Source organism: Paramormyrops kingsleyae, chromosome 17 (genome assembly GCF_048594095.1).
Source record: "Paramormyrops kingsleyae isolate MSU_618 chromosome 17, PKINGS_0.4, whole genome shotgun sequence".
Lineage (NCBI taxonomy): Eukaryota > Metazoa > Chordata > Actinopteri > Osteoglossiformes > Mormyridae > Paramormyrops > Paramormyrops kingsleyae.
The window spans coordinates 11,236,208-11,251,192 of NC_132813.1; the positions used below are offsets into that span (position 1 = coordinate 11,236,208).

A 14,985-nucleotide genomic window follows, 5' to 3' on the forward strand; every position below is an offset into this window, starting at 1 on the left:
TAGTATATTAAATGTTTCAAGGCAGAAGTTAATTGTTACAATCATCTTAATTGAATCAACAGTGTCATCATAAGTTCCTTTATTAATTACTGATTTGCATTGGATTTGCATAATCATGGATTTTTCTACCACATACCAATGATGCCACGTTGATAGCAAGCAGCTCAGAAGGTATGAAGGATTTACTGAGGAAAGTCAAGAGAGAAAGCTACGTTATGGGACTCTTCCACAAGACAAATAAAACTAAAATACTGACAACTGACAAATACAATCGAGATACGTTTGAACTGGATGATGTCAAAACAGAAGTGGTCAAGGACTTTAGCCTGTTTTGGTCATTGGTGATCATTGACACGACATCAAATGAACGATCGCCATGGGATTGGCGACAATTAAGTCACTGGATGAGGTCTTCAAATCAAATGACATTTCCGTGTTGATAAAAATACAACTCACACATAGCTTGATCTTTCCGGTAGCCACATATGGATGTGAAAGCTGGACAATGAAGAGACAGCACAGGAGACGGATTGATGTGTTCGAAATGTGGCGCTGGAGACAAATTGTGTCAATATCATAGAGAACAAGAAGGACAAACAAATGGATATTGGAACAGACCAAGCCGACAACGTTGCTTGAATCATGGATTATAAAATTGCACTTCGCTTACTTTGGACACATAATTAGGAGGGAAAAATCACTGAAGAAGGATATCCTGATTGGACAGATCGATGGAACAAGACATGACAAGATATATCTTTATTGTTACTATTACAAAAACAGTGAAAGGCAGTTTAGCAGCTCTATATAACAGCATAAGTTAAAGTAGTAGAACAACACACAAAAAGAAACAGGCATCAACAATGAGGAAGGCCAGCAATGCGATGCCTCGACATAATCGCAACACGAACTACGAGGACACTGGCTGGGCTCAATCAACTTGCACAAGATCATTTATCCATCAAGTCACTATAGCTCGGAATCAAGCTGACCGACCATAACATAGATGAGAGCTTTATAAGGTAGTCGTAATGCATAATGAACATGGCTATAGTGTGATGCGTTTTTATAAATATTTATAATCATGTTTATAATGCTTGAATGAATGTGTTTATAAATCACTAAAAACATGGGCCTTTGGTACATACATCCATTTTCTGAAACCACTTAATCTCAACTGGGGTTGTGGGGGGGGGACTAGAGCCTATCCTGGAAACAATGGCCACAGGCAGGAAACAACCCTGGGCAGTGGCCAACACACCACAGGACTCACCAATCAACCTTTCCTGCCTGCATGCTTTTGGACTGTGGGAGGAAACCAGAGCCCCTGGTGAAAACCCACGTAAACATGGAGAGAACGCATGAACTCCAAACAGAAAAGGACGTGGGACCGAACCCAGGACCTTCTTGCTGTGAGGCAGCAGCACTAACCACTGCACCACCAGGCCACCCACCTTTGGTACAGTGTTACCAAAATATATTTAATAAGAACTGATGATGACAAAAGGCTGTGGTCACCATCTCAGGAAGAAGCACTACTTCACCCAAAGAGACACAGGTCCATCGTGAATGGGACCTACGGACTGTGTCATCATGGGTGCAGCCTTCAGTGCCACCCTACACAGCCCAGCATAGGTAACAGACTCATTGATGGACTTTGGCCACCCTACACAGGTCAGTGTAGATAACAGACTCATTGATGGACTTTGTCTTGATTCTTAGTCACAGCTTATACTGAGCTTTTAGCAAACAAGTCCACTCTTTTCTGTTTTCAGTAATGTTAGTCTGCCCAGGGGGGGTCGGGCAGCCAGTCAACCTTGGACCCCCCCTTTTTTTCTCCTTATTTGTTAGTTTTTGGTTCCTCCATCTGGCTTTATTTACTTAATTTCTTTCCTTCTTTTTTCCCGTTTCGCATTGCTCTCTCTAATGATGTTTAATCACAACACATCCATGCAAAGCGCCTTTCCAATGTGAAAATAAAACTTGATTAGCTGAACTGCCCATTATATGATGCCTGATTAAGCTTATATAATTATTAATAAAGTGAAGTCCTTGAAGATGCATGTGAATTTATAGTAAATCATCTTGTTCCCACAAGATAAATAACTTGTGCGCCCAAGATAAAAAAAAAATCTTATGGGACTTCTGGGCTCTGTAAAATCTACAGTATATACAGTCAATGAAGATAATAGGTGTAGTTATAGTCTAATACATCGTTTTCACATTTCTTTGAAAAATTCACCTAATTTTCTGCTTACAAAGAGAGACTCTATTACAAAGAGTGTCCCTCTATCTGCAATACCGATTCCTGAAAGAAACATTTGTAGAGCTGTTACAATGGCATCGCATTAGGTTTGAACATGCGGTCTTTAAGGACACAAATGTAAGTGTTATAAAGGTTGCAATATGAAACATTGCATTAATCCTAAAACTATTATTTAAACTTTATTAATAATTATATAAGCTTAATAAATCCAGGTTCCTGAGCCCCCTGTGGTTCTGACTAAGGTAAGTGTAAGATGCAGGTTTCACAAATGTCAAAGTACATATGTTTTTACCATACCATACCAAAGTACATATCTTCAACCTGAACTTAAAAATTTTAGTTACTTATTGCTTTAGTTCTAGAAGAAAATGATACTATTGAATATTATTTAGCACTGCATAACGCATACAGAATGTAATCATTAGGACTCTATTAAGAAGCTGACGTAAACTGTATAGAGACTGACCTTGTAATCTTTAGAGAATGCAGACCAATTACTGCTGTGCACAATGTGACTTATCATATAGGGGTGTGGATTAAGGGAGAAAACAACGATTGTGAATGGTTGAGGGAATGATGATGCTTAAGTGACGAGATATTGTTACACAATAAGAAAATGTATAAAAATTGGTGTAAGACAGTATTGGACACACTTGTAAGTGTCCGGCCTTGGTTGTAACTTCATTGTTGCAATAAAGGCTGAATCTGAATATCTACACAAGCGGCTACTGACTACTGATTGGTGGGGAAGGAAAAAAACACAACATATAATTTGGCGTCACGAACAGGATCGGAGAAGAGACCCTGGGAGGCGATCACCTGGCGGAGGATCCGGAGCACAGCCGTCTGCACTGAAGGGGGCGCCCTAAGGATAGGTAAAGGGGTTTCATTATTGCGTGAAAAGATAGGGAAATAGAACAGGGAAAAGGAGACGGGGGTGTCTCGGAGGAGCCACCAGGCAGGACTTCCCGGTAAGGGGACTCGGCGACCAGAAAAGAACTAGGGGGAGGAGAATACCGCTTGTGGAGTATTCAGTGGGCCCAGTGTGTGTGTGGTGTGAGAGAAATCCCTAAAGGAAGGGTCACGTGTGGATATTGCCCCAGAGAAATCTGAGGGTTTGGGATATTGTCTCAAGGCAAAGAGGCCTTGGAGGGTTAATAGTGATTTAAAGGTAACTGCCTGAGAAAGGGAGCGGTCTAAGCTAAAGGTTTTTGAGTTACTGTTGTGAGGCCTGGGAGGCCCGTGTGTTAAGTTATTTAGAGACACTACTCTAGAGACAGGGGGGTCTGTTTTGTGAAGTAAAAGTTGTATTCCCCTAGAGACAGGGGGTCTATTTGTTGTTCCGCCCTAAAGAGAGGGGTCCGTTCATTTTTGTGGAGCAGAAGTATTGTGTTTTTGAGGTAAAGACATAGTTGCGGTAGAAAAAGGCCAGACAGAGCCTGTGTAGTGAAAGTGATTCAGAAGTTCCATCCTAGAGAGAGGGAGTCTGTTTGTTTATTTTAAGTTGTGAGGCAATGACAGAAGGACAGGCATGTGGGTCTGAGAAAAAAGGGAGTGAGATAAAGGTAGAGTACGGAGCAAGTGGTAGTGATGCAGGAGGGCTGGTGCACCTGCTGGACACCCCTAACCCTCCATGTAGAGGATGGAGTCAGATTCAGGAGGAGCAGAGTGAGGAAGGAGTAGAGGAGGATAATGCAGATCATAGACCAGTGAGAAGCAGGAGGGCTGTGAGGCCTCTGATAGGGACACGCCGATGCTCCCCCTGGTGGTGAAAGGAGCTCAGACACAGTATGTGCTGTGGGCAGGACAGGATCTGGAGGCTCTGCTTCTCAGACTCCCAGTCCTGGCAGACGGGGCTGGAAAGTGGATGAGAGTATTTAAGGAGGAAACTATGGGGAAGCTCCTGGCAATAAAGGCGGTTCTGGCTCGTGTCCTGGAGGCAGACGGAATGGAGAGACTGCTGCGAAGCAGTGGCCTGGCATAATCTTGGTAGGTTATGTGGATAGTGTATGCAATATATCTTGGAGAGTTTATTACATGGCAGTTCTCTCCACTATTTACTGGAGAAGCCACTATATCGCGGGTGTCTGAATCTGAGCGTTGGTAGTTTGTGAGCCATGCCAGCCATGGACCCCGAAGGGATGGATGGACAGGATTGTGTGTGGGACTCATGTGAGTCCCAAAGGGGGAAAATATATGGAATATTATTTAGCACTGCATAACGCATACAAAATGTAATCATTAGGACTCTATTAAGAAGCTGATGTAAACTGTATAGAGACTGACCTTGTAATCTTTAGAGAATGCAGACCAATTACTGCTGTGCACAATGTGATGAAAAACAAGTATGAATTAGCACCTTGTGTTGGATTAGAAGTTTCTGTATCTGTTAGCTATTTTGTTCGCCTTTAATGTATGAATATGTACTTTATTAGTGCTGCAGCTTATGTTGAAGAACAAATATCTTATTAACCTCCTAGCCATACAATCTGCAACAAACAGAAGCTGCCAAGGTTTGCTACTGAAGGAAGGGATTCGCCTGAGTTCACCAAAAGTTCACGGCTGGGTATTCAGAAATACTGAGTAGAGATGGTCACGCCACCGTCATGTTCAGCCGAGGCACCAAGCAGTAAAAGAGATGATTGACAAACTTATCATATAGGGGTGTGGATTAAGGGAGAAAACAACGATGGTGAATGGTTGAGGGAATGATGATGCTTAAATGACGAGGTATTGTTACACAACAAGAAAATGTATAAAAATTGGTGTAAAACATTATTGGACACACTTGTAAGTGTCCGACCTTGGTTGTAACTTCATTTTTGCAATAAAGGCTGAATCTGAATATCTACACAAGCGGCTCCTGACTCCTGATTGGCGGGGAAGGAAAAAACCACAACAATACATTATGGAAAACACAGCACACGTGCCTTGTGAACGCGGGTTTTGAGTGTTTTTGCTATGTTTTAATGGAGTAAACTGGATCTCCGCAAACGTCGGACAAATATCGAAACCATCACTTACTTTACTCCGATTAGTTTCACAAACGTTTGATATCCCGGTCTGTTACCAAAAAATTACCTCACTTCCTGTTCAAACTGACACGAAATCCCGTGAGAACTGAGGTATTCGAGTTCTCGCGATAGTTTGTGTCTGTCGTTGCGCATTGGGAAACAAGAGCGACGAACAGATTAGCCTATACTGAGTATTGTTACAAAAAATAGAAAGCTACGAAAGGTATGTAATTATGTTTTATCATTCAGACCATCATGGTATATTGAGTATCAGCATATTAATTCACAAAACATTGAAATATACCATATTATATTTGCATTTGATTTAAGAAGTAACGGCATTAGCATTGCAGGCCGCACGCTTAGCATATAGGAACTGGCTTCTTCCAAGCGGCACCGATACGTCTTAATGTACAAAATTTTGTTTTGATGAATTTACGAAGTACACACTTGTGTAGTTAATGTGTTCCTTGACCTAAGGATCTGTAGAAACCGTAGCATACAGGCATGGGTCAGCAAGTTCCCCTCCGCTTGGCGATAGTGTGCTTTCGATCGTGTGTAACTTAATTTAAAGTATCTTCTGTAGCTTCTCGTTTTAACATTTTCGTTTAGTGTATATGAGTGTAAGTAAAATGTAGAAAATTACTATCCTCGTTGCACAGTGGCGGTTAACAGGTGGGAATGTAAATCTAGGTATTTCAGATCATTTGACCAGTACTGTACGTCGTTTTTGAATGTGCATATGATTATTATTAGTAATATTAACAGGAGCCGTTAACGCATGAACGTTTTGCTTGCTCTTTTTAAAGAGGATGTCGGATAGCGAGGACAGTGATTTCTCTGACAATCAGAGCGAACGCAGCAGCGAAGCCGAAGAGGTCGATGAAAATGAGGTAATTGTCAGATTGCAACTAATTGGAATTATTTTGCATGTATAACATATAGCTTTGGTTTCTGTGTTTTCGTTACAAATTATAGAAATACATTAAATGAAGATGAGAGAAGCAAATGCACAATACACCAAAACATGAACATTATGTGGCACTGTATCACTTAACAAGTTGTGTATTTACGGCAGGAGGAAGAGGGGCAAGGCAGCATTGCAGGCAGCGACAAAGGGGAGGAAGATGCAGAAGACATAGAGGAAGATGAGGATGAGTATGATGAAGAGGAGGAGGAGGAGGAGGATGATGATCGGCCCAGGAAGAAACCAAAATATGGAGGCTTTATCTTAGATGAAGCTGGTAAGATTGCTTGTGTGATGTTGATTGTGCTCTGTGAAAATTGGTCTGTCCATTGCTCCGAAATATGTAGTACAAACTAATTTCTCCTCTTATTTTTAGATGTGGATGATGAATACGAAGATGAAGATCCTTGGGAGGATGGTGCTGAAGATATATTGGAGAAAGGTTAGTCCTTAATGGCATAGCAGTCAATTTGTTTCAGAAAAAAAGATAACAGGATTAATATGGATGCAATGTTTAACCCATACATTAGCATTAATTTGTGGGGGGTTGTGTGATTGCAATAGTTTAGCTTGCAATATAGTCAGCTGGTGGTTGAATACAGCAATAAAGTTTTAAAGCTTTGAAAAGTTTTTGAAATCAGTTATGGCAAAGTGAAGCCATTTTGTACTTTTAAATTTGCATAAAATCATTCTCCTGTGAAACTGTATGGAAGTTGACGTTTTTTTCCTATGCTTATAACTCTTTATTTCTTGTGCATGCCTCCTTCAGTTAACGGTAACACAATTCCCAATATTCTGCTGTTTTATTTTCCCCCAATTATTTTTAGTCTGTGTAATTACAATCATGCTCTAATGCACATTATTAAACATATGTACATTGTGTTTGTGCTTGATTGTTAAAATGTTTTACATTTAAAATGATAGAGCATGAATGGCAGATACATTACAGGGCATTTCTTTTAACTGGTTTGTAGTGAAAATGAGCCTTTATTTAACGGAGACTGCTGTGTTAGGAAGCAGCCTAGGCTGTGGGTATATACGCCACTTTACTGATGGGGTATACGGCAGAATGATTCTATACTGTTCTGCCCAGCCTTATTTGGGAGGCAACAGATTTGTAACCTTAAATTTAAATTATTTTCTATTGGACATAAGCTGCTTAATGCTAAGATCCTGAAAATGGTGTGTTACAGAGTAATTAGTTTGCATTTTTTCCTTGTTGCATCCTTTTCAGTAAAAGTTTGTTGCAGCTGTAAAACTATCAAATAATCTTCAGGACATTTTGCTCATTTGTTTTGGCATGGGGCGATAACTTGCGGCCATATGCCTGAAATAGCCCCCAGATTATTATTTTGTGAAATTGGTTTATTATATATAGCACAGAATGACATATGAAGTCTTAGCTTTTCATGCTTTGATCTTGCATCTGGTCTTTTTTTCTGTTCATTAACGTGTTTTGTCTATTATTTGCATCTGCCTGTTCCCTCCATTTTCTGTATATCACTGGCAATATAATTTGCTTCATGCTGTGTACTCTTCCCTTGCCACCTGAACACACCTGCATGGTGCTGAACAGAGGAAGTTGAAGGTAAGTCTGAGTTAATTCTGACAAGTGATTGTGTATAGTTATCCTCTCTGGATATTAGAACTTTTACAGTTCACAGGTGTCAGACCTAACCCAGTACCTTTATCAGTTTTGTAACTACTAATGTTTTAATTGAACTACTTTATCTTAACATTAATTGTAGTTAAAATGCTGTATAGTTCCATAAGTGGTCAACTAATGTGGAAATTTTGACGAGTACCGATATATTTTTCTCTAGTTTTGCCTATACCGATATCCAGCTAAACGCTGAGACACTCGCTGGTGGTGAACCTCGCTAAGCTTGTCGGTGCAGATTAGTGGAATGACGTTACATGTTTTATTTTTTTTTAATACTGTAGAAAACAAAGGGTTGCTCTGTGCATCAGATTTAATAATGATTTAAAAATGTTCTCTAAGTGGTAAATGAGCGAAAGAATCTCTCAATTTCCACTACAGAAAATGACTGATCATTCAGTGCAGTCGTCTCCATTATTGTAGTAGTTATGTCTTTTGCCCTGGTCCTGCTAACTTTGAATATTGGTGAAATTTAAATGTCGGCCAGCAATATCGACTAGGACTGACACATCAAATTGATGTCTTAACTAATATCAGTCTATACCAAAATGATAACAGATGATATGCATCTCTGAGTTTCATATTGTTGTCGTTTAGCTTGTTTGCTTGCCCTGACATAGAAGTACTTGACACATTCTCATTTAGTGAATTGGCTTTATACAACCGGGGGTTTCCATAATATTTTTGTGTGGCTAGTTTGCCATACAGTTGTTGTATTTGAAAAGGACAGTAAAATATTACGATGCTTATTGAAATAATCTTTCATGAGGATGAATGGCTGGTTGCTGTGGTCTTGCACCTTAACGCTGCTGTGTAAGCCAGCCATTAATTACTTTGAGTTTTTTTTGGGGTATTGTTTCCAAAGGAGATTAAATTGAGAAAGAATGCAATCGAATCAAATTATTTAGTGAAATCGGTAGGATCTACTTTAGTGAAAATCACTTAAAACTATAAAACATAATTTCTCAAGGCCCTGACTACACCTAACTGCTAATATTGTTTGTATTATTATAAGAACATTTATTTTATTTTATTTCATTTTTATTTTATTTCAAACAAACAACAAATTAATAAGATGCATTGTAGTGTTGTGGTGTTTCTTTCAAACATTCTTCAGTTCTGCTTTTTTACCCAAGGTTCACATTGAAGTTAATAGAAACCGTCCGTTCACACTAGCACTTGTGACTGAATCTGTCTTTTGTCTTGTGTGACAGTGTCAAACCTTGAGCACACGGTTCTGGATGAGGACCACTCTGGATCGCGCCGGCTCCAAAATCTGTGGAGGTGTGTAGATACATGTATTTTATTGTCTTAAACCTCAAATTATTTGTGCAAAAATAAGTGGTGTTCGAATATGCTTGACTTTGAGTTGATGTGCTAGATCCTTCTGTTTCAGGTATTGATGTCATCACATTTCTTGTTGCAGGGACTCTCGAGAGGAGGCTCTGGGAGAGTACTACATGAGAAAGTATGCAAAGTCCTCTGGAGGAGAACAGTAAGTCTGAAGCTGTTTATGTGTCGAATTCAAGCAAAAAGAACTGCTGACTTTGGTGCCTTTTGTTAATGTGAGTGGAGATTTCACACATGAACCATGTGAAAATTGTTTTGTTATAGTTTCTCTGGGGGGTCTGAGGAGCTTTCTGATGACATCACCCAGCAGCAGCTACTCCCTGGAGTCAAGTATGTATGAGTTTATGCAAAATTTAAAAAAAGTCCAAAAGATTAGGTATTCTGTGGGCATGTTAGACAGCTAAATTTGAAAATCGTTTTTTCTTTAGAGATCCTAATCTATGGACTGTCAAGTGTAAGGTATGCCGTACCATTTTATTTTCATATTTTTTGTTTTAATATCAGTATTATTTTTATTTATTTTATTATCTTTAAAGGTTAGATATAGTAATATTTCTTAAATGCTCTTACTGATATGTTGTCCTTCATAGATCGGGGAAGAGAGGGCAACTGCCATTGCTCTAATGAGGAAGTTCATTGCCTACCAGTGTACAGACACGGTATGTCCATATAACCTTTTTTTCCTTTTTATTTTAAATCACACTTTCCAGTACATCTGTTTGTAATCTTAGAATGATAAACTTGGAAAGCGATAGAGAGGGGGGATTTTAACCGTTTCATTTGTAGCCTCTTATAAGGTTGACTTACAGTCTACTCAAAAGGCATGGTCTTTTTATACATATACTGTCACTGAGCTACAATTGAGTGTTTGGAGCATTTTGTGATACTCGTAAATTCGTAGCCTCGTAGAAAGCTGATACTGAAATGGAAATGACTAAAACTTTCCATTTGTTTTTTGAGTCAGACTAAAAATCATAGTCTTTTTTTGTGAATAGATGCAGTGATTTTAGTCTAGTTTGTGTTATAATCCATATTCAACAATGTATGTGTTTCTTACAGCCACTGCAGATAAAATCTGTGGTAGCCCCTGAGCATGTAAAGGGCTACATCTACGTCGAGGCCTATAAGCAGACTCATGTAAAGGCTGCAATCGAGGGCGTGGGAAACCTGCGCATGGGCTTCTGGAACCAGCAGATGGTGCCCATCAAGGAAATGACCGACGTCCTGAAGGTGGTCAAAGAGGTCACTAACCTTAAGCCTAAATCCTGGGTGAGGCTGAAACGAGGACTCTACAAGGATGACATTGCTCAGGTATATATAATGATAGATCATTAGCGTTTTCACTTTATCGTTAAAATATGAGGAATCAAAATGCGTATGGGGAAAATGTGGGTTTGAACATTCAGAAAAGGTGTTTTATATGAATGAATGAAAGTTATTTTATCTATTGTTCCTGTTTGTGGTCTGGTACATTCATTGGACTTTAAAATGTCTGATCAGCTTTCTTGCCATTAGGTGGATTATGTTGAACCAAGTCAAAATACGATATCATTAAAACTGATTCCACGCATAGATCTGGACCGAATCAAGGCCCGAATGAGCCTGGTAAGTGAAAATGTTTTCCCAATCTGAAAATGGGTTGACAGTCACCATTGTGAACATAAATCAGTCTTGGGTCTCCATCAATTCAACAGAAAGACTGGTTTGCCAAAAGGAAGAAGTTCAAGAGACCTCCACAGAGACTCTTTGATGCTGAGAAGATCAGGTATGGGAAAATATCTTTTTGTTGTAAAGGTACCAATGATTTCCAAACCAGATCATTTTCCAATTATTTTGTTATTTGTATTCTCTCATGTCTGGTACTTGCAGGTCACTTGGAGGTGAAGTCAGTCATGACGGAGATTTCATGATATTTGAAGGCAACAGATACAGCCGAAAAGGATTTCTTTTTAAAAGCTTTGCCATGTCCGCTGTAGTAAGTTAATTGTCATCAGCACTACATCACTGATAGGGTACTCTGGAATAGCTCCTTGCTCGGTGTAATGTTCTCCATAACGTTTTATGCAGCCATTTAAATCTGAGAAGATGCATTCAACTAGACATAACAGGACTGGTTGAAAACATGATTGACCCGTTACTCTGAATGAAGATCTCTCAATGTTTCAGCTGATTCACGGAGATCTCTTGACAAATCATTTTTCTTCTATAGATCATAGAGGGTGTGAAGCCTACATTGTCCGAGCTGGAAAAGTTTGAAGACCAACCAGAAGGGATTGACCTTGAGGTTGTCACAGAAACCACAGGTACCAAAATGGACATAACTGATAGATTTACTAGAAACATCCTGTGGAATTTGGCATTTTCATTTTTTTTGTACCCTACACCAGTCTCAGCCAGGTAGTTACTTTATAAACCTCCATTTTCTGCTGAATAAAGCTGTTTAGTACAGAACTTATGTTTTTGTTGTCATATATGGCCGGGCGTTATGGAAAAATATTTTATCAAATTGTTTTCCATATCACTCTATATTAATACTTTTCACTTTTTTTTAACGAATATCTGTCCCGTATTTCTTCAGATAGAACATTGGAACCCTAATTGCTAGTGTTTGTAACTAAAAGCACTAGCAGTCTGTAGGTTGTCCTGGACGGTAATACGTCAGCTGTTGAAATCAGTCCTGCAGTATTTCGATTTGTTTGGCACAGGTTTTCGGCAGTGTTTGCTGTTCATGGCATCAGTCTGTCGCGTGTCAGATTTCAAACTGCAAAACATCACCGGCACCTTTTTCTTGTTTATCCACAATATCTTTGTCTCAGAATGATGTGGCTGCTGAGCTCCGGCTTTCTGCACAAGTTTTTCTGAGGAGGCCCTTTTCCCCATGATATTACCGAATCAGTAGCAAGTTGCATGCTCCGCTAACCCGGTCAACTTTTCTGTCCATTTGTTGGGCATAGGTTGTCCATTCTTAAGTCTACCGTTTGATTGGTTGGAATTGTTTCTGAGATGTGATAGGCTCTTGTGTGCTGTCAAGCAATGGGTCTTGTTAAGTTTATTGAATTTTCTAATTTTCTGATTTAAAAGTTATATGACCATGTTATATCGCCCAGCCTTATTGTCATGTGCTTAGTCATTGACTGGTTAATTAGATCACTTCGGTTAAACCAAGCAGTAAATGACAGCACACAACAATCCAACTTCTGGTATAGCTTGAATACACTGAAATGTGGTCAGAGATGTGTTTGGGTTCCTCATAATTAAGCGATTTATTTGGGAGTTTTAAAGGACAAAATTGTGATGGTATTTTTATCAAAAGTTTCTCTCAAAATTCAGTTCTTGTTGCGCTTGTGTAACCTAAGTGTATAGTATGACATCTGCCTACAGGCAAGGAACGGGAACACAATCTGCAGGCTGGAGACAATGTTGAGGTGTGCGAAGGGGAGCTGATTAATTTACAAGGCAAGATCCTCAGCGTAGATGGAAACAAGATCACCCTCTTGCCCAAGCATGAGGACCTCAAGGTATACAAACCCATTCATTTGGAAGAATAGGTTGTAGGGCAAAGTGTTGCAGAAGTGGACCTGCCACACAAAGGCTAATTTAACTTTGGAAAATAGCATTTTGTTTTTGTAGCAGCAGTGTTTAGTTGTGTCAGTTGTTTATGGCTGAGGTTGCTGTATATTAGGGGTGGGCAGTCTTTTCCGCATTATCTGCATATCTTGCTTAACAATTTTTATTTGGGTAATGCAAACATATCCCCTGCTAGTAGCAACATGATCAAATGACTTCAAAAACAAGGCAAACAAATGAACGACAGATTTTTTTATGCTGTCACATTGTAAATCCTTAGTTACTGTTATGGAATTTTTAAATAGTTATAAACATTTTAACTTGTAATTGCTGGATACTGAATCAAAATCTCAGTAACACCTCATAAAACAAAAATGTAGACTATAAACAGAAGTGTCCGTGACATTTAAATAGAATACAGACGCTCCTCTACTAACAAACGAGAGACGTTCAAAACGGCCGTTCGCAACTTCAAATGTTCATAAGTCGTTATTCTACATAATTTTAAGGGCATATACAAGTACTAGGATGCTAGGAGTACGCACGCTACGCTGCTATGTGGTGGGAGTAGCGGCCAGAAGGCGTACTAGGCCGAACTGGACCGCAGAAAAAAGTAATTATTTTGCGTACAGGAAATGGGAGCCCAGTGAACACAATTTGGACTTAGTCCTCTTTGTTCCTATGTCTGAAAGTTCGTAAGTTGAACGTTCATAAGTAGAGGAGTGTCTGTAGTTTAATAAACATTAAGTTTGCTTTTGTAAGATTGCAAGTCATTGTATCTTTCACATTTGGAAATTTGTTTTGCTATATAATATGCCGTCCTGGTAAAGGGGTGCAATGTAGATTGTTTTCAGCAGGTTGGTTAATATTTTTAAGGATAAGGTTGTGAGATCTTAATTGCAAGTTGGCACTGGATATAAATGGGTGGTCAAAAGATCATGTTTTTTTTATTGTCCTTTTTTTTTCTTTTCATGTGCCTATGGCACACAATATGACCTAAACCATATGATTTTCTTATGGGTTTGTACAGTCATTATCTTCTGCATACAGTGACAGTGAACTGAGCAGGATAAACTTTAATTGAAAGATGGAGAGTTAGAAGAAAGTGGTTCTGAATTTATTTCTGAAAATTTTACAATGTTGGGGGAATTATAAGATTTGGATGAAATTTTTAGGCAATTGTAAGGATGGCTCCAAATGGTGGGAGGTCGTGGAGACTAGCCAGGGTGGTCTGTGACTGGTTATAAATGCAGAACAATGTGAAGTAATCTTTGGCCAAATTTTTGAGTTTTTTATAGTTTGTATAATTTTATACCTTTTAAGGTTGACGTGTGTCTGTGTGTGTGTGTGTGTGTGTGTGTGTGTGTGTGTGTGTGAATAATCTGTTACATAGGACCCCTTGGAGTTCCCAGCCCATGAGCTAAGGAAGTATTTCAAGATGGGTGACCACGTGAAGGTGATAGCTGGACGTTATGAAGGTGACACAGGGCTCATCGTACGTGTGGAGGAGAACTTTGTCATACTTTTTTCAGATCTGACCATGCATGAGGTAAGAGGGCTCTTTTCAAAGCTCCCAAACGGCTTGTAAAGGTGTTATAATTAATCAGATGTTAACATTTTTTTGATTTATAATTTGGAAAATGCATTGTTTGCCTACAGTTATATGCAATAAATTCCTGTGTGTGGAATAATCCATAGCCTAATAGCGTTTTTGTAAATGTGCTTCTGCAGTTGAAGGTTCTTCCACGTGACCTTCAGCTCTGCTCAGAAACAGCTTCTGGGGTGGATGCTGGTGGCCAGCATGAGTGGGGAGAGCTGGTACAACTTGACCCCCAAACTGTGGGAGTCATTGTACGACTGGAAAGGGAGACATTTCAGGTAGTTTTAGCAGATCTGTTGAGCATGATCGTAGAGCCAAAATGTCTGTAGTGTTTGCAGTATTACCGCAAATGACTGTATGAACTGGCTAAGGCGCATACTCATTCCAGGTCCTTAACATGCATGGGAAGGTGCTCACGGTTCGGCATCAGGCTGTAAACCGGCGAAAAGACAACCGCTTTGCTGTGGCTCTTGACTCGGAACAGAACAACATCCATGTGAAGGACATTGTTAAGGTCATTGATGGGCCCCACTCGGTAAGGTTAACTCTTTCATGGACAAA

General features: G+C 39.5%; 1 protein-coding gene and 1 long non-coding RNA gene across 2 annotated transcripts in view; one reads left to right on the top strand and one right to left on the bottom strand.

Moving 5' to 3' along the window:
• LOC140579259 (uncharacterized) lies at positions 1 to 5,375 on the bottom strand. The gene is made up of 3 exons (XR_011983356.1): positions 5,291 to 5,375; positions 457 to 552; positions 1 to 185 (listed from the first exon to the last, which is right to left on the bottom strand). It is a non-coding gene; the product is annotated as an uncharacterized lncRNA (long non-coding RNA).
• supt5h (SPT5 homolog, DSIF elongation factor subunit) overlaps positions 5,358 to 14,985 on the top strand; it is a 17,391-nt gene continuing 7,763 nt past the window's right edge. The window contains exons 1-19 of the mRNA XM_023812168.2: positions 5,358 to 5,503; positions 6,090 to 6,173; positions 6,359 to 6,524; positions 6,624 to 6,689; positions 7,824 to 7,835; positions 9,122 to 9,191; positions 9,334 to 9,402; positions 9,522 to 9,587; positions 9,686 to 9,716; positions 9,848 to 9,916; positions 10,317 to 10,568; positions 10,773 to 10,862; positions 10,952 to 11,022; positions 11,127 to 11,232; positions 11,467 to 11,560; positions 12,639 to 12,775; positions 14,218 to 14,373; positions 14,556 to 14,702; positions 14,813 to 14,959. Of these exons, the coding sequence (XP_023667936.1) occupies positions 6,093 to 6,173; positions 6,359 to 6,524; positions 6,624 to 6,689; positions 7,824 to 7,835; positions 9,122 to 9,191; positions 9,334 to 9,402; positions 9,522 to 9,587; positions 9,686 to 9,716; positions 9,848 to 9,916; positions 10,317 to 10,568; positions 10,773 to 10,862; positions 10,952 to 11,022; positions 11,127 to 11,232; positions 11,467 to 11,560; positions 12,639 to 12,775; positions 14,218 to 14,373; positions 14,556 to 14,702; positions 14,813 to 14,959 (1,830 nt within the window). The 5' untranslated portion in view covers positions 5,358 to 5,503; positions 6,090 to 6,092. The remainder of the gene's footprint in view (positions 5,504 to 6,089; positions 6,174 to 6,358; positions 6,525 to 6,623; positions 6,690 to 7,823; positions 7,836 to 9,121; positions 9,192 to 9,333; positions 9,403 to 9,521; positions 9,588 to 9,685; positions 9,717 to 9,847; positions 9,917 to 10,316; positions 10,569 to 10,772; positions 10,863 to 10,951; positions 11,023 to 11,126; positions 11,233 to 11,466; positions 11,561 to 12,638; positions 12,776 to 14,217; positions 14,374 to 14,555; positions 14,703 to 14,812; positions 14,960 to 14,985) is intronic.